This window comes from Ambystoma mexicanum, chromosome 12 (assembly GCF_040938575.1).
Source record: "Ambystoma mexicanum isolate Mex_15411 chromosome 12, UKY_AmexF1_1, whole genome shotgun sequence".
Classification (NCBI taxonomy): Eukaryota; Metazoa; Chordata; class Amphibia; order Caudata; family Ambystomatidae; genus Ambystoma; species Ambystoma mexicanum.
Window position 1 is genome coordinate 297,161,117 of NC_090936.1, and position 18,763 is coordinate 297,179,879.

The 18,763-nt window shown below is 46.5% G+C and overlaps 1 protein-coding gene across 1 annotated transcript in view; it reads left to right on the forward strand.

The window, feature by feature from the left end:
* The window catches only part of ETNK1 (ethanolamine kinase 1), a 408,601-nt gene that overhangs the window by 172,825 nt on the left and 217,013 nt on the right, over positions 1-18,763 (forward strand). The window contains exon 4 of the mRNA XM_069628458.1: positions 4,523-4,665. Within this exon, the coding sequence (XP_069484559.1) occupies positions 4,523-4,665 (143 nt within the window). The remainder of the gene's footprint in view (positions 1-4,522; positions 4,666-18,763) is intronic.

An 18,763-nucleotide genomic window follows, 5' to 3' on the forward strand; every position in this document is an offset into this window, starting at 1 on the left:
TAAAATTTGTTTTGAACAATCAACAAACAGTTGTCCACCTCGCATTGCTGACCCCTCACAACAGCTGTAATGCTAGAGAGAGCCCAGAACTGAACCCAGCAGTGGTGCGGGAGCACTCAGTGCTGAAACACAGAGCTATACAGGAGGCACACAGAATTGGAGAAACAGTGTTTGGAGAGACACCCAGAAATGGAACAAAGCAACCAAGGGAACAACACTTAAACCTGAAACCCCTGAAAAGTGGGGAAACATCCCTACATTTGAGATACAGCTGCAATTAAACACCTGGTTTTGAGACACTGCAGTAAATGGGGGACCACCCACAAATGGGGCACAATAGTGAATTGAAAAATTAGTTGCTAGCTTTCTATCATTGGTGTGCTATGTTCTGGGAGGTAATAAGTGTTGTTGGGTTTGATGGAATAGAGTCATTGCTGTACTCCCCACCCAGACCACACCTAACTTGTTTGTCACTGATGGTTGACGGTGGCAGGCTTCGCAGGCAAACACTGACTGGAGCTGCTCCTTTAGGCGCTGCCCTTTGCCTGGGGGGCCTTTGCAGAGGGTTGCCCTGGGAGGGTGGCTTATAAGGAGAGTAGCATTCCAATCACAGGGCGTGGGAGGGCTAAGAGGCATGAATGAGGGGTGGGTAACATGAAAGCTGATGGTAGGGAAAGGGGGGTATCGAGGGCAAAAGAAGGTGCAAGAGAATTCCAAAAATTACAACTTTACTCACCTTCTCAAAGCAAGACGGTCCATAGCAGTAAAAGCAAACTCACCCCGCAGCACCAGGAGCCATAATTTAAGAGGAGCAGGGTAAACTCTTGATTATGAGTTCCATTACAGAAGTGTGCCATTTATGAAAAAACAAGAGTCGGCACATCTTTAAACAAATAAAAGGCAGAGCAGAGGATCCAGAAACAAAAGTACCAAATCGCACAGGACAAAGCATCATTTTACTGAAATATCTTGGGTGTGAGGAAGTTTAGCAGATGGAAGAGCTCCTCTAGGTTATTCTGCAGGGGCGTACCAGTGAGCATCAGCTTGTGCTGCAATGAATAGCTGTATGAGAGAAAAAGCGGGCATGCTGAGCTTGCAAGTTGCGGCAGATGATTTGTCATTGTGTTTAAGTGCCTGTTGTAATGATCAGTGCGCACATGATAGATCCAACTTTCAAATTATGGTGAGATGGGCGCAGGACTGAAAGTGACAAACTTGTAGGGTTGTTAAGCGAGTATAATAATGTATGGGCATGTTTGCAATAGTGGGCGGGACAGTCTCCTTGGGGTCTACCACCAACACTACCTTGCCTCCCTAATCTAACTCGCACACCGTATTTCACCCTTCTAACTCTACCTCGCCTCTCTCTGCGAACACCCACCTACCCGACCACACACCTCTGTGAACACTCACCCTCCCAAACTCGCTTTCTGTGAAACCTTGCCTCTCTGCCCCGCCCACCCACCCGACCGCCTGCCCCGCCACCCGACCTCTCCTCTTCCCCCTACTATCCCACCTCTCTCTAACCAACCCGACCTGACCTTTCTCTGACCCCACCCCTCTCCCCCACCCAACCTCACCTCCCTCTAGCTCCACCCTACTTCAACTCTACCCCCACTGACCCCACCCTACCCCACTCTCTTCCCCACCCACCTTACACACTTGTTTTACCACCACCAACCCAGCGTGCCAACTCTATCCCCACCCACCCTTCCAAATCACTCTGCCCCACCCATCACACCATACTCCACACCATCCACACGCCCTAGCCCCACTCACCCATCACCCACTCTCTAACACCACCAACGCATGCTACCCTTTTCTCTCTACCACCATGCACCCCACCCCCCTCTCAACTCGATCCACCCATCCTACCCTGCTCTATCCCCACGTACCCTACCCCAACCTACCCTACCCCATCTTTACCGCCACCCATCCTACACCCTCTTTCTCTACTCAACCCTACTGCCTCTTTACCCACACCATGCATCCTACCACTCTGGGTAAAGTTAGGGATGCTGTGTCAGAAATGGTTTCTTTTATGGAGAGCCATGAACACCCCAGAAAGAGGACAGACAGGAGGCAACCTTTGCAAAAAAGGCAAGGTTTCAGGAACAGCCTTGCCCACATGGTGATATATAATCACCACATGAGTTATAGGACATCTCGGAGGACTCAGACTTACACCTAGATCCTCTGGAGGATGTTGCTCCCGATGATTATACAATGCCCTCACCAGATGAGGAAGGACACTTTCCTATACTCAGACCTGGTCACGAGCATGTCACACATTTTGTATTATGGCAGAAGAACCCACTGAAGCGTTACATTTTATAGAGCATGTGTTGGAGGAAAAGAAACCGGTTTCAGAATGCATACCTCTACTAAATGCCATAAAGAGGATTGATCCTGCTCCACTAAAACCAGCCTCCATGCGGCAGTGAACCCTTGGGTGGAGAAGATGTATACGCCCTCACTTGCGGACCCCTTGTACATGAGGGGACAACCTACCCCAGATTCCTTAGTAGTTACTACAGCATGAAAAAAGGGCAACATAGCCTATAGCAGTCACTGAATACCCGCCAGATAAGGAGAGTAAGCGGATATATGCTATTGGGGAAAAGAGCAGCCAGGTCTGCTGCATACATTGCGGGAATCACCAGCGCTACGGCGCGGATGACCATGTACAATATATCCCAAAGGGGTGTCCTGGAGGGCCTTGCCAGACACATACCTTAGGAAATATAGGTAACATTTAAGAAGATCATAGCAGAAGGGAAACATTCTACAAATGCCATTATCAAGAATAGTCTGCATTCAGCAGAAACAGCGGGCTGGCAGATAGCTGGGGCAGCCGTAGTTAAATTATAAAAAGGGCGAAAGAATAGAACATGGTATAAGTCTTCCTGATATGAACATTCAGGTGACATTTCATATAGAGTAGCCTGGTTTGTCCTTGATAACTAAGTATATCTCCTTACCCAATAGCTTTTACTCCATTTCTTTTAAACCCAGTTCTTCAGTACATTTAACAGAGATTTTAGAAACTTTGATTCACCTTTCTCTAGCAATTTGGAGGTTTCCAGAACCCCAGATTCTGCCCTTGCACAATGCTGCGGCTTGTGCTTTGCCCTGACAAATTTCGAGGGTCTGTACTACAGCTTTCCCTCCATAACGATTAATGAAGGAGTTTGGGGCCCCTCTATATCTTAGTAATTGGAGATTGCTCTTAGAAATCTTTTTATCCCAAAGGCCTTTGGCTCCTATACAGGACACCAAGGTAATCTTAATATTCAACGCTATCTAATTGAAACTCTCTCAAAAGAAGTTGCATTTCTTTGCAGACCAAATAAGGTACTTGGTTTTTCAAATGTTAATTTCAAGGCCCAGCCTTCCCGCTTGTATATTGAAGTCCCTTCAGGGGTTTGCTAATTAACACAGCATCATCTGCGAAGAGGATTCCTATACACGTTCCTCTTAGCAGAGGTGTCCCCATCGAACGGCTACCAATTAAATTAGCTAATTTATTGCATTTGTGGTCTAGATGCTGCGTCCCTGGAAGCCTAGGCCACAAAAGGTTGTGCACAAAAGTGCTGCATGCTTTGAGTTTGGCTGCTGGGGGGCTGCATTCCAGAGTGCACATGGAACAGGAAGCAGGCAGCTAGAGATCAGAGCGCTCAACAGGTGAGCAGGGTAGGGGGCGAAAGGGTGGTGGGTGCCCCCAACAGGGACCAGGAGAGGCCCGGTTACAAAAGGCTGCACCTGTGGATCCTGAGGGCGTGGCTGTCGGTAGCTTTAGAAATTCAGGGTAGCAGAGTGAAGGATGAGAAGAGCGGGAGGATGGAAGGTGGTTCTGATGTCCCGTCTGAGGCCGCAGGGGAGGGAGGAGTGAGCAATGCCATTTTAGTGACGATGGAGAAGTTACTTTCTATGGATATCTTGAACTCATGAGTAAGACCTTAACCGACACAGTTCCATTCGTTCTAACCTCCTGGTGATGAGTATATTTGGTGCGATGTATTCTCTCCAAAACTATCTTCTGCAAAAAAAAATCTTTTATTGAGCATCTGTCTTCACCACGGTTTTTCCTTGAACCGGTAGGTGCCCTGTAGATAATATTATAATGACTCAATAAAAGACAATCAGAATAAGGGAGACAAGAGCACTCCACTTTAGTTTATTAAACTCTCGAACTCCCTTTCTTGATCGGTTTGAGCCACTGAGCTATTTGATCATCTGTCTCCTGGGTAAGACTTGACTATTGCCACAAGTTTCTATTAACTTCTGAGGCTCAATGTCAAGCTGTAACTTGTTTGTAGATGCATGTAAAATCTTATAACGTGTCATGATATAGTGAATATGTAGCACCAGATATGTTCTGCATCTCACGTCTCCATAATATTTGCATTCCACTGAAATCCTACATAATTGGGGTTATACTTAGATTGCCCTGCCTGCAAAGAAGCCATGCATTTCAAACAAATTGTATTTGTTTTAATCAACTTTTTTTCTTCCAAATGAGGTTCCTACACAACGTTCCAAATCCTCAAGTGCTTCAGGAGGAAATGGCCTGGATGAAGGAGAGGTTATCAAGCCTGGGTTCTCCTGTGGTTCTTTGCCACAATGACCTGTTGTGTAAAAATATAATCTACAATGAAAAACAAGGTAGGCATTGATGACAGCTGTATGTATATTATTTCTTCAGAATCACTTTGTTTGGAATAGTCTCATCTACTATTTCACTTCTATTTCACCCCAAAGCTGAGAAAAAGGATTCCAACTGCTTGTTATCGCGGTTATTGATATGCTTGTGTATTTCAGATTCATTTTTGAAATCAAAGCAATATGATTTGAGCTTAAAAACCTACATTTTTTTTTAAAGCATTTTGCGGTTCAACAAGTGCAACTGTTATCAACTGTATTGCAAGTCCTCACTTATTATAGTCTGTGATGTACTTCTTGGTCTGCTCTTTACCCCCTGCTCAGTTCTCTCCTTCTCTTTGTTATGCCCTCAATCTTTCCTATGGGATACTTCATCTGAGGTGAATACATACCACCTGGAATATTTTGTAATGTTTGAAATTTTAAAATGATGTTTTGAAATTATTGTAAATGGTTTGTTTATTTATTGTGCGCACCGGACCCTGGGGTAGCAGGGCGCAAGAGACAAGGAGGTTTACAGCTTAGTTACAGACGTTACAAGTTACAGAGCAGGCAGAGTGGACATTTCTTGACTCAGCAGTTAAGACAAGTGCAAGCGCAGATAAAGCGCAGCCAAACAATCAAATCTATGGCGAACAAACAATATAGCAAGTCAGTGGCGAACAAACAATATAGCAGGTCATAGCATGTCAGGTGAAGTACAAGTGGAGGTGCGAGGGGTAGAGTGCCATTTATATCGCATTCTCGGTGAGCCATTTTATGGTATTCTTTCTGAAGTTGTTGAAAGTTTGGTCAGATCGAAGTGCATGAGGTTGGGCGTTCCATAATTGCGCTGCCTTGACTGGGAAGCTGGATCCTCCAATAGAGGCTAGTTTAAATCTGGGCACTAGGAGGCATTTAGGGCTGACTGTCCTTGTAAGACTATTGGGATTTTTTCTGTTGAAGCGTTCTGAAAGGTAGCGGGGGGCTTTGTTTGTTTAAGCATTTGTGGATAAGGGAGGCAGATTTGAGGTTGATTTTTTTTCTTGGGTGGAGAGCCATTTGTGTTTACGTCTTATTTCTGAGATATTTGCTCTTCTAGGGATACTTAGGGCCGCTCTAAGTGCATTATTTTGGAGCACTTGGATTCTATTGATGATTTGTTTGGTTGTCCCTATATAAAGGGCGTTACAATAGTCTAATTTTGATAAGATGAGGGCTCTAGCTAGGATAAGACAGCTGTCATCTGATGGGAATTGTTTCCCAGCTCGTATTAATTTACATGTATAAGCCGTGGATGAGGCCAGTGAGTTCACCTGTTTGGTGAAGGATAGTGTCGCATCAAGGTAAAAACCTAGGGTTTTTACTTCTCTGGCGAACTTGATAGTGTTGCCATCGATGATGAAGGCTGAGTATCTGGCTCATTGGTTTGGCTTGGCCTCACTTTCAACTTTTAATGTGCAGTCAAAGCACAAGATCTATTCTCTTTAGTGGGTCGTGCTTACATTCCAATCAATTTTACATCTGCGGCTCAGTCGCCCCCCGACCTCCCCTGCATCCTATTCCCCGGCACTGCCACATACTAACTAACCAAGGACTTGCTCTTTCTTCTGGCTGTCTTGACAACCGGTCTGAGAAGCACCTTGGTGTGTGAGGGTATTGCCTGAGGTAATTTCTTCCACATTCTGTCCCATGCAGGATCAGGAGTGCTCCTCCTTCCCTGTGGACAGCCAGCCTTCGTACCTCTTCCCGCTGTGCATCTTCTGCATTCTACATGGCATCCGACCTCTGCTACTTCCATGACAGCGCCCTGCTTCTTCTACAGCGACGTCTCGCTCCACCTGACTCAGCTGCTCCATCTGCTTCCCCCTAATGGCCTACACCTGATGGGGTTTTAAATGCCCAGGTGTGTCCTTATAACCACTAGACCACACACCACAGTTCTGTGACTGAGTCCCTCTTCCTTGTCCCAGTACTTGTGGCATTATGGGACTTGAAGTCTCTAATGTTCTTCATTTCAACATTATTTAATCCTCTCTGATTGAATGATTTATAAAATGTACCTTCAGGAGAAGGTTTCAAAGGAATGAATGGTTGACATTTGGTTTTAGAATTCAAACCTAGGATGGACTTATAATTGTCTATTCTACTCACAGCAATAATGATTTGTATATAGGACACAAAAACATCATATTTTAAAACAGTAATGTACATTGAGTTAAAACACATAAAAGTAAAACATAAAAGGACTATTCATAGCATAAAAGATTATACATAAAACACATCATTAACATATCCCAACATCTAGCCTTACAGGGGTGATGACAATAGTATCATAAACATATTCACATCAGTTCATAAAATTGCAAGTATCTGTTTGTAATTCCAATAAAATGTAATCATAAAATAGATAAAATGAATGTTATGTTGCTTCCTAAATAGTGGCCACAACGCATCCTGCATATTAAAATCGATCTCATTATACATCTTCAAGTATTTCTCTTAACGTACTCAGTCAATAGCAACAAAACGTGATATATTCAAGACTTTTAACCACATCATCCCCACATAATCTGCGCAGATGCTCCGCATGAGGCCTCCCTATGTATCCCCCCCCCCTGATTTCTAGGACATCACTCATATTAAATTTTAACAGCAAATATTGCCTGATCATATTACAGTTGGGAAATGCTGTACCATAAACTGGTCTCAATTCACGCTCTTGAAGGTAAGTAATGAAGAGACCACTATTTGACTTAGTTTGCAAAGGTAGCGGGCGCCCCTCTCTCGAGAGAACAAGGCCTGATAACCTGTTCAGTGGTTATTAACCACTTGAGAGTTCGCAGCCACTGCTTTTACTCACTGTGCCTTTCACAGATGGGAAATATCCATTTGCATATCAGTCTTTGTCCTGCCCAGGGGCAGTCCAGCACCGAAATGCAATGGCAAATCCAACCTGAACAAGAGTACCACCAGCAACCCCATACACGTGTTTCACCCTTGTTGGGGATCATCAGTGAGGTGAAGCTGATGCCTCTCTAAGCACAGTGAGATGATATGCAAATGGATATTTCCCATCTGTGAAAGGCTCAGTGAGTAAAATCAGTGGCTGCGAACTCTCAAGTGGTTAATAACCACTGAACAGGTTATCAAGTCTGTTCTTTCGAGAGAGGGGCGCCCGCTACCTTTGCAAAACTATTTTTCAAGGAACCTGGGATTGGTAACCCTAGGTCTCCTGGGGGCAACCAGACGTGGTCTCCCTCTCACTGTGCTTAGAGAGGCATCAGCTTCACCTCACTGATGATCCCCAACAAGGGTGAAACACGTGTATGGGGTTGCTGGTGGTACTCTCGTTCAGGTTGGAATTGCCATTGCATTTCGGTGCTGGACTGCCCCTGGGCAGGACAAAGACTGATATGCAAATGGATATTTCCCATCTGTGAAAGGCACAGTGAGTAAAAGCAGTGGCTGCGAACTCTCAAGTGGTTAATAACCACTGAACAGGTTATCAAGTCTGTTCTTTCGAGAGAGGGGCGCCCGCTACCTTTGCAACACTATTTGACTTAGTTGCTAAGTTTACAAGATGATTTTCGTAACTAAATCTATATAGTTTCTCTTTCAACCATGCTTTAACAGTTGGAACTAAGATACCTAATGAAGAGCTGTTCATTCCAGACTGCAATCTTCTATGTAAAGTAGCAATTTTGCCAATCATGCCTAAAGACTTATAATTTTCTAATCATTGGTAGGCCTTAATATATTTTACCATCATCGTATTGTTGTAGAGGGCTCTGTTAAATTCAGCACATATAAGATCTTTGGATGAACAGCGCATTCATTCCGAGTTGTTCTAATTCAAGGTACAAATATTCAATGTAGAGGGATGGTGGCATACAAAAGCATCAATTTTGCCTTGAATTTCACCATCTCGGGATCTTATGCATGTCCCTAGATACCTATAGCATACATAAGGACGGGGATAATTTTTAAATTGTATATCAATAAGACAGTCTGCACTGACAAATCATCATTCCACTCAATAAATACACTGATTGTGTTAGCAGTAACCAAGCGTTTGGCTTTTGTTTCTGTCCAATGGGTTTTCCAAGGATCACTTTATTGACACCTAAATATTTATAGCATGTGACTACCTCAAGTTTTTCACCATTCAATGTCCAAGCTGGTCGACCTCTTCTTTTTTGTTAGCTGGAAATATCATTGCTTTACTTTTAGAAATATTTACAGTCAGCCCATTGTGTGTAGCATAAACTCCAGGTGCCTCCAACGCCTGTAGACCCCCAGGACTATGGTCTAATAGTACAAGGTCGTCAGCGTACGCTAATCAACTTATACATTCTGAACCGACTTTCATTGGGCATAGCTTATCGACCTTATATTCATCATCCAAGTCCACAAGATAGAGGTTAAATTGACATTAGTGTCGGTAGTGGTTCCCTGATCCTAACATACATCATGGTTACCAAAGGGGTTTTCAGAGCTGACAATTTGGGTAATCTTATCTTGGGAAGGGAAGCAATACTATGACAACAAGCAATTTGGTACTCCGGTGTCAGAGAAATTTCACTGTCAGAAGAGGATAAATACTGGAGGATAAATACTGCATCTCTCCTAACGGATTCATCCCATCCTCTTGGTGGCCTTCTCTTCCCAAGTGATCCACCTGGCTAATACCACCCCCAGAGTTAGGCTCAGGTAGCGGCTGCCTTCCCCAGACCACCTGGCAGTAGACATTAGGAAGGGATTTTGTGGGACCCTGCAGGAATCATCCCAGCAGACTCCACAACCCTGGTAGTCACCCTCTCTTTGATCCGCACTCCGCAGGGCTGAAAGGCTGCAGAAAAAAATGTTCTTCCTCCGAACTTGCTTCTTTCTTCTTTTCACTCTTCCTATGACGCCCTTCTGCTGAATGCCAAAAAATGACTTTTCCTTCTTAATGGCTTCTTTTTCCCACCATCCTCGTCATCTTTCAACTTCTTACTCTAATCCTGTCTCCCAAACCCCCCCAACCCTCTTTCTTCTTCACTCTTGGCAGCTCAGTTCTCCAATTTCTTCATATCCAAAATTGACCATCTTCATCTATTCCAGTCTCATCTTCTCATTCTCTATCAACTCATTATCAAAGCCCTCTTTTTATTCCCCCAGTTGCTCTTCATACTCATCTATTTTTCACCTACTCTCAGATTCTGATCTGAGACCTACTTGCATAGTGCCCAGCCTTCCCCCTCTCCTTTGGACCCTCTCCCTTCTTCCCTTATAACTTTGGTCTATCTTCACCTTATTCCTTCCCTTACTTCAATCTTTCCCTTAAACACGGCTAAAAGCTGGACTTCTCTTCTTCCCTGCCCCAACTCCATCTCCTGCCTATCCTGTGGGTATTTCTTTCCCAACAATTTTCCCCCTTTCTCTGATAACACTCATCATCTGGGTGTCACCTTTGACTCCTCCCTTTTTTTTGTACTCTCATTTCCAATACTACCTGTGCCTGTCGCTATCCTCTATACACCATTTGACACCCTTATCCTTTCCTCCTGCTCCCGCTGCACTAAACATATCTTCTCTCTTGTTCTTCCAGACTGGACTACTGCTCTTCCCTTTTAGGCTTTCCAGCCTCTCATCTTACTACCCCTCATTCTGTCGTTAACTCCTCCATTCGTCTTCTGTTTTCTCTCCCTGCTTGTGCCTGCTCTGCCTTCTGTCTCTCCTTCGGGAATCAACTATTATTTATTTCCTTTGCATAGTTTAGAAATCCCTTCATGGTCTTGCCCCTTTTTATCTCGCTTCCATTATCTCTTTTCATACCCCCACACATTCACTGTGCTCCCAGCATCTCTACCTTCTTTCTATGCCCAAAGCCCTTGTGTGCCTCATCCCATTTTCGTTTTTTTTCATTACTCGCCCCTAAATTCTGGAAATCCCTTCCTCTTTCTATTTGCTCTGCTCCTTCTTTTCATCTATTTTGTGCTGCTTTGAGTAACCATTTACTCACATTATTGTAATGCATGTACTCTAATTCTTCATCTCCATTTGTTTGTACTGTAGTTTTACCTTCTGGTTAACGCGTTGACAAAAAGCCCTATATACATTTAAAAAATAAAAATTTAGTGTGAAGTGACCTTGCAGTTTTTTAATATGCATATTTCTTAAAATAAATGTGTCCACAAACATCCCACACTGGCACCATCGAAGAGGGCTCTAAGGGATGATTGCAACCCTACAGAGGAACCTAGAGGAAGCAGAGCGTCCTCCAGAAGTCAAGCCCTGAAACAGGCCTGACCAGGCCACCAACCTTGCCCCCTACTTCAGCACTCCAGTAAGGGGGGGGGCTGCTTGCCAACCTTGTTGCACAGTGGAATAACAGCACCACCGACAAATGGGTGCTGTCCTTCATTCAACAGGCCCATACCCGGGAATTTATGGGGAAATGTCCAGCCATCCCCCTTGTCCCAAAGGCAGAAAAACACCCACCCTTGCGCCTCCAAGAAGTGTGGTCCATCCAAAAAAAATAAAATAAAGTGATCAAATCTGTACCACTGCACCTCTGGGGTGTATTCCAGAAACTACCTGGTAAGGAAAAAATCAGGAGGAAGGAGACCTATACTAGACCTCAGAAAGTTAAACAAATTCCTCAAGCCTCTGAAGTTTTGCATGGCATCCTAGACCAACTGACATCCTAGACCAACTGCAAGACATCCTAGACCAACTGAAAGAAGCGCATTTCATCACGTTTCTAGATTAGGAGGAAGCTTACTTTCACATGCCTGTTCATCCGAGGCACAGGCTTTCCTCTGATTTCAGGTCCAGGGCAAACCCTACAAGTTCAAAGCCCTGTCTTTTGGAATGAAGTCTGCCCCCTGTCTTGACAAAGTGCCTAGCTCCTGTGGCAGCCCAGCATAGTCGTTTGGGGGTCCATGTTTAACCGTACCTAGACGACTGGTTGATGCATTCTTCTTCTCCAACACCGGCCACGTGAAACACGGAGAATACCATACAGTTCCTCACATCCCTGGGGTTCTCAGTGATGCTTACATCCTGCTCAAGACTTCCTATTCTTGGGTTTGCGTCTCAACATTCTCGCATGTGTCGCCATGCCTTCAGAGGAGAGGGTGAAGACAATACTGAACAAGGCCCAGCAATTGTCAAAGCTGCTGATTGCATCAGTCTGCTCCCTTAAGTCCCTCCTGAGAATGATGTCATTGTGTATCCCGTTAATCCCTCCCTGCAGATTCCAGATGAGGCCACTACAGTAGTGGCTGGACGCCCGTTGGCAACAGATATCTGGGTCCTGGGAAGACCAGCTTTGCCTCACACCATCCTTGTGCCGAGCTCACCAATGGTGGGGGCAGTCAGCACAAGATCACTCGGGGGAGCAGCCTTTTCTCCTACGGCACATCAAGTCAGTGACCACGGATGTCTTCCTGGAGGGTTGGGGAGCCCACATGGGAGAGTTCCACGCCAGAGGTTTTTGGCCACCAGAAGAAAAATATCCACACATCAATGTCCTAGAGTTGAGGGCAGTGTTCTAGGCCCTAAAATCCCTCAGACCGCAACAGAGAACAAGGTAGTTTGCATCTTCAGACACCACCTCCATGTTCTAAATCTGCAAGACGGTTGGGAACAGCTCTCCGACTCTGTCCACAGAGGCGCAAGCGCTGTGGAAATGACGCACAACCTGTTTCTGATTCCCTTCAATCTGCCAGGCAAATATGGTTGCAGATTCGATCAGCACGGAACTCCGGTCATGCCTCAAGTGGGAACTTTGCCCAAACCAAGTTCTCTGCCTTTTTTCCAAGTGGGTCCAGCCAGAGATCGACCTTTTCAGTACATTAACCAATGAGAAATTCAACAAGTTTGTGAGCCGATTTCACCAACAAGGTAACATGAGGTGCGGGTTCTCGTTTAATGGGAAGGACTATTGCTTTACTCGTTCTGTCTGGTCTCTCTACAAACTCAACTTCTCAGCCTACTCAAACAGCCACTGTACGATGATCCTGGTGGCCCCAGCATGGCTGTGGCAATTTTGGTACTCAGCCCAGTTTCACCTGTCTGTGGCTCCCTTCATCAGATTGGCCCCTCTCCCAGACTTACTCTACAGAGACGGCGGGTCAGTGCTACACCATGGCCCAGCATCCCACAACTTGATGGCCTGGCTCCTGCAGCCTAAAGGTTTGGGAGCATTCGGCTAACCCCAGAATGAAAGTATATGCTAGCCAGGGCAAGAGCAACATCTGCATTGTCCTGCTCCAAAAACAAGTGTAAACACTTAAGCATATGGTGTGCAACTCGGCAGCTAGATCTGTTGCATGCTCAGGGAGCACAAGTATTGTCATAGTTCCTGTCGTTGGCAAAAGCTGGGTTAGCACTCTTCTATCAAGGTGCATTTAGCAGCCATCTCATGCTACACGCGTGCCTCAGGTACACCTTCCCTGTGGTCGCAGAGGTTGGTTAAAGAATTACTCAAGGCACTGTTTTGTACCTGCCAGGGAAAACCATGAGCACATTCGACTAGAGCTGTGCCTTCTACTATGGCGTGCCTGTCCCCTTGATCTACATCTGCATGGCTGCCATGTGGTGGTCTGTCCATACCTTCACAAGGTTTTACTTCCTCAATAGGGAGTCCCGAGTCAGCCAGGCAGAGCTTCCCAACCTGTATGCATGTGATGTGTTCCATAGGTGAGTTAGTTACTTCTGTTGAGCTATACTGCCACCCTTTTTTTTTTTTTTTGTACTGCAGTATAATCTTACTCCAAAGCATGTGAATCCATGAAAGATCCAATGTTGTTGAAGGAACAAGTTACTTAGCTGTAACTCTTGTTCTGGATTCATATGCAACCCTCCCTCCCTCTCCTCCTTGAAGACATTTTTCAGGATGACGGGTTCTATGTTCCGGAACATGATAATGGATCCCAGGACCCTATTTCTCACGACCCAGATGCATGGCTTAGTACGGATGACCAAGGAAACTAGTCCACTACCCCTGCTCATGAGGCAGAGCCCAATATTTATTTGGATGCCCCACCTGTTACAACCCAAGGGAGGCTTCCCCCTATTGACTACTACCTGCTTTTCAATAATATTCGTTGGAAGCAAGTGGACCATTTTTTTAAATTTATTTTTAATTTGTCACTCAGGAGGCAGTGTCTGACTCCAACTTTGTGAAAGACATCCTCGAGTATGGGTCAGGCAGGCTATCACGCGGTCTTCATCCGAGTTTCTATACCTTGGCAAGAGAATTATTTCTGCTGCTTATAGTATCTGTATCGCTAATAATACCAATCTGCTTGCAAGCTTCAGTGATGTCCTGTGGGGCCTGGTAAAGGATGGACTTCGGAATGTTCCTGAACCAACTAAATCGCAACTACTTGTGGTCGTGCAGTACGATCGTCGGGTCACACTAAATATCTTAAAGAACGTGATTGAAGCTGCGGAGACGGCAGGCAGTGTTAGGAGAGAGAACGCTTAAACGCCATGCTTGGCTAAACAAGTCTGGGTTTGAAACTGCGACAGCAGGCCTCACTCATCAATAAACCCATTGATGAGTTGGCTCTCTTTGGCAAATCAGTGGATGACGCTCTTGAGACGGCAAAGAGAGCACAAGACACTAAAATCTCTCCACCAAATCTCTAGCAGGCCATATGTACAATGCAGGGTTTTAATACCCTCTGCTCCTTTCAGGGGCAGTCCTTCTCTCGCACCGCTCGCGGTTCCTACATTTCAAGCGGATCAGCCTGGTACTCTGGTCAAGGAACATCTAGGGCTCATCTGACCCCTCAACAGAGGGATTTCGGCGTGGCAAAGGAAGGGGTAGGAATGCAGCCACCAGAGGCTCCCCTGCCAGCAAAAGAGAATCCGATTTGGTTACCTTCCAATGCATCTGTAGTAGTTCGTCAGTTTACATTCTTCACCCACGCATGCAAGGGGAATCACTTCTGACAAGTGGGTGCTCAAACTGGAGGCGAAGGTTATGGGATAGTTTCTTCAAACAAGATCAAGTCAAGTGGCACGGAGAGTAGATCGCTCGCTTTGACACCCGTGCAGAGCTTGCTAACGCAGGTTTGAATCCCGGCAAGGCCAAACTCGGCCTTTCATCCTTCCGAGGTCGATAAATGAGCACCACACACCGTGGGTAATAATAAGCAGCGCTCAGATACCTGAGGGTTCGTAGCACTAAATAAATGCCAAATTATTATTATTACCTCATCACCTGCCAAAGAACAGACTGTCCCCAGACCATCTTCTCATCCTTCAAGAAGAATTGGAGGCCCTGCTGCAAAAGAGAGCGATCAAACTGTTCCAGATCATTAGGTAAACAAGGGTATCTATTTAGTATACTTCCTTGTACCCTAAAATGATCGAACCATGCACCCTGTCATAGACCTGCATCCTGCAAACAAGTATGTCAAGCCTCAGAGGTTCAGGATGACAACTCTGCAGGAAATAATTCTGCTGCTGAAGCATAAGGGATTACATAGCCACCTTAGATACGAAAGATGCATACTTTCATATTTCAATGTTGCAAGTCCACAGGAAGTACCAAAGGTTCAAGATGTAAGATTCAAAGTATTTCCATTCGGCATTGCCCCAACCGCAAGGATTTTTACTGGGATACTGACAGTGACGCATTTCACTTGCACAGAGTCTGTACCTGTGCACCCTTATCTAGACAACTGGCTCATAACTGGAGACACTCATCGAGCGTGTCTAACACCCAAAAGATTATAGACCTACTCTTCCAACTGGTGTTCTCCATCTATGAGAAGAAATCAAGTCTTGTCCCAAGTCAAGTGAAACAATTTCTGGGGCCCTAATTTGGACACAGGACAGGCTTGTTTTCGCCTTCGAAAGAGTCCAAAACATGTTTCAGATCCCTCTTTATGTAGTGTGAAGGCATCATAAAGGAGACAAATGACAGATTCACCTCCACGTGGTCGGGCCTTCTGGCCGGCCTACACAGTAGGGAGAGTGGGCTCGGGGTTTGCCATACTGATATGATGTCTTTCCTCTTTTCCACTTCTTTCCTTTTTGGTCTGGTCACCCTTCCCTTCTGCTATGGAAAGGACTCCATTTAGATTCTGCCCTCTGTGAAGGGTCTGATATCCATGGAAAGACGAGCACACTTCGTGTACGCTTGTCTCCCCCTAGAGCACTAAAGCGGTGTTCAGCGTTAAACTCCTAAACCTAATCCCTCAAAGAGCGCCGGTTGAAATGGTGGGCCGCGTAAGGTATGTCACGCGTGGAGCCTCCCTCCCCTGCCGCGACACCAGCTGAAAGTGACGGGGGTACATCGGATGACCAATCGTCCAACGCGGATGTTGTAGACCTTGAGGTGGACGATTCTAGAGCCGCCACGCCCGTCCCCGACCCTTCCAGGCTCGACTCCGGTCTTGCTACAGGGACCACACCCGGTGACAGGGGCGTACAATCGCACTGCACAAAACACACAACCCAAGCGCCCTCCTCGACGACCTCGTTGAAGAAGGCGCAAGCGCCATCGGATCGATTTGATCCGAAGCCTTCCCCGCATCCGCAGCAGCGCATGACGACTGGGCTTAATGAACATAACAAAGGCGCTACTCCCCAAAATACACACGCCGAAGTTTCTGAACAAGAAACTTCGATGAGTTTTAAGGTTTCCAAGGCCCGTGCAGGCCCGAAAACTACGAGTAGGCCTCTACCCGAGAAACCATCATCGGAGGCTTTGTCCCCCGAAGATTCAGTAACCATCAGTAAGAGTATTAATAGGATTGCTACGGCGGTGGGCCTAGTACCGGTTTCGTCCAGTTATGGGCCAATCCGCCAAAATGTTTTCCACAGTTTTGGAAGACGATCGTGGGGACTCTTACTAAGAGAGCCAGGTACCCCTCTCAAGCACCCCGAGGAGATCCTCTGAACGCCTTAGGGCGGAGGACCCTGTTCCTGCTCAGCTAGGTCCATTTGGGTCATCCAAGTGGACTACGGAACAATTTGAGGGGTATATGGATCGGCTGGAGCAGGTTTGCGGGGCTTCTGATCAACCTCCGCCGAAAAAAGATTGGGTAGACACTAACCCTCACAAACGAGTTGCCCAACACCTAAATGTTCAACACTATGTTGATTATCAAGAAGATGTCCAGAAGGACACGTATAGAGACATCTATACAGAAGAAGAGGAGACTTCTTTTCTGGACAATTATGGGGAAGACCAAGGCGCAACGGACAACTAGGAGGACCCCCAGCAGGACGATAGCAATTCTGATATCGTTTGCCTCGACTCTTCCCCATACACACCGGTTCGGCAAGCTCCCCCGGTGGATGATCAAATGGCTTTCACCAACACGTTGAAAAAAGCAGCGGAATTCTTTAAAATTGCCACGCTTGAGGCATTGCCTGAACAGGATTTAGCTGAAAACATTATTAATGACAAGCCTCCGGCAAGCCAGTCTATTCCCCTCTTGAGCTCTGTAAAGAGTCGGCTGGCCCCTTCTTTACTCACACCCGCTCAGACTAGGGCTGTGAATGCAAGGGTCGAAAAACTCTTCCGGCCCTCCCCCACCGACCCGTTTTATATCAAAGGACACGCAATTCCGGACTCGCTGGTGGTGACCAACACTTGCAAGAGAGCAGGGGTTCCCCTTGCCACGGGAGTCACCCCCCGACAAGGAGTCCAAAAGGTTGTATGCCTTAGGCAAACGGGTCACGTCGGCGGCTGCTTATACCGTCCGGATTGCCAATAACATGACATTACTGGCAAGCTACGTCGACGCCCAATTGAACCTACTCCAGGAAGGCCTCCAGGAGGTTCCGGAACCAACCAGAGCCAAGCTTCTCGCCATTTTCTCCGAGGGAAACTTTGCCAATCAAAATGTTGTAAAGAATACCCTGGACTCCGCAGAGACAGCAGGCAGGTCTCTCGCACAGGGTACTCTCCTAAAGAGACACGCGTGGCTGCGCACGTCGGGTTTCAGGCCTGAGACCCAGGCATCCATCATCAATAAACCCATTGAAGAGGCCAACCTCTTCAGAAAGCCGGTAGACGATGCGTTGGAGACAGCCAAGAAGGAGCATGAGACTATTAAGTCGCTGCACCAGATTTCCCAAAAACCTGGGAAAGGGGCAGCAATTTCCCAAAAAAAGGGGCAGCAATTCTCGGCGGTCCTTTCGAGGACAAGCCCGCGCCGCTCAAAATAATTTCGGCACGGGCAACTTCAACGCAAGTCAACCGGCTGCAAGCCCCACTTACTACCCCCAGAGGGGTCAGAAGCGCGGGAAGAATAGAGGTAGAGGCTCCAATTCCAGAGGTGTGTCAACCTCGGGTCAGAAATTACCACCAAGTTCAGGTCCCCTCCCATGTCTCCCCGGTCGGGGGGCGATTAACATCTTTCCTCAAGGCATGGGAGGGGATAACTTCAGACCAGTGGGTATTAAAGACGGTCGCCCACGGTTATTGCGTGGAATTCGCCCGACCCCCCACAGTTCAGACCGCCGAAACATTGACGCCTTTCACCGGAACATCTGCAGATCCTGGTCCAGGAGGTGGAGGCGCTGCTAGGAAAGGACGCCATAGAAGCCGTCCGTAAACAAGGGTATTTATTCAATATACTTCCTTGTACCCAAAAAGAATCTCACCATGCGTCCTGTTCTAGGCCTGCGCCCGGCGAACAAGTTCATAAAGCCCCAGAAGTTTCGCATGGTAACACTTCAAGAGGTGATCCCATTGCTAAAACAAGGGGGACTTCATGACAACATTGGATATGAAAGATGCATACTTTCATATTTCAATGCTGCAGCGCACAGAAAATTCCTAGTTCGTGATTCAAGACAAACCCTACCAGTTCAAGGTACTCCCCTTCGGCATAGCCTCGGCGCCACGGGTGTTTACCAAGGTCCTGGCAGTGGCAGCAGCACACCTGCGCAGACTTTCAGTTCCAGTTTACCCTTACCTCGACGATTGGCTCATAACGGGGGACTCGTTCGACGTTTGTTTTTCAAACACCCAAAAGACAGTAGACCTACTGTTCAGCCTGGGATTTTCTATCAACGAAAAGAAATCCAGCTTAGTCCCCAGCCAGGTAAAACAGTTCCTGGGGGCTCTAATTTGCACGGAAGACGGTCTAGTCTTCCCTTC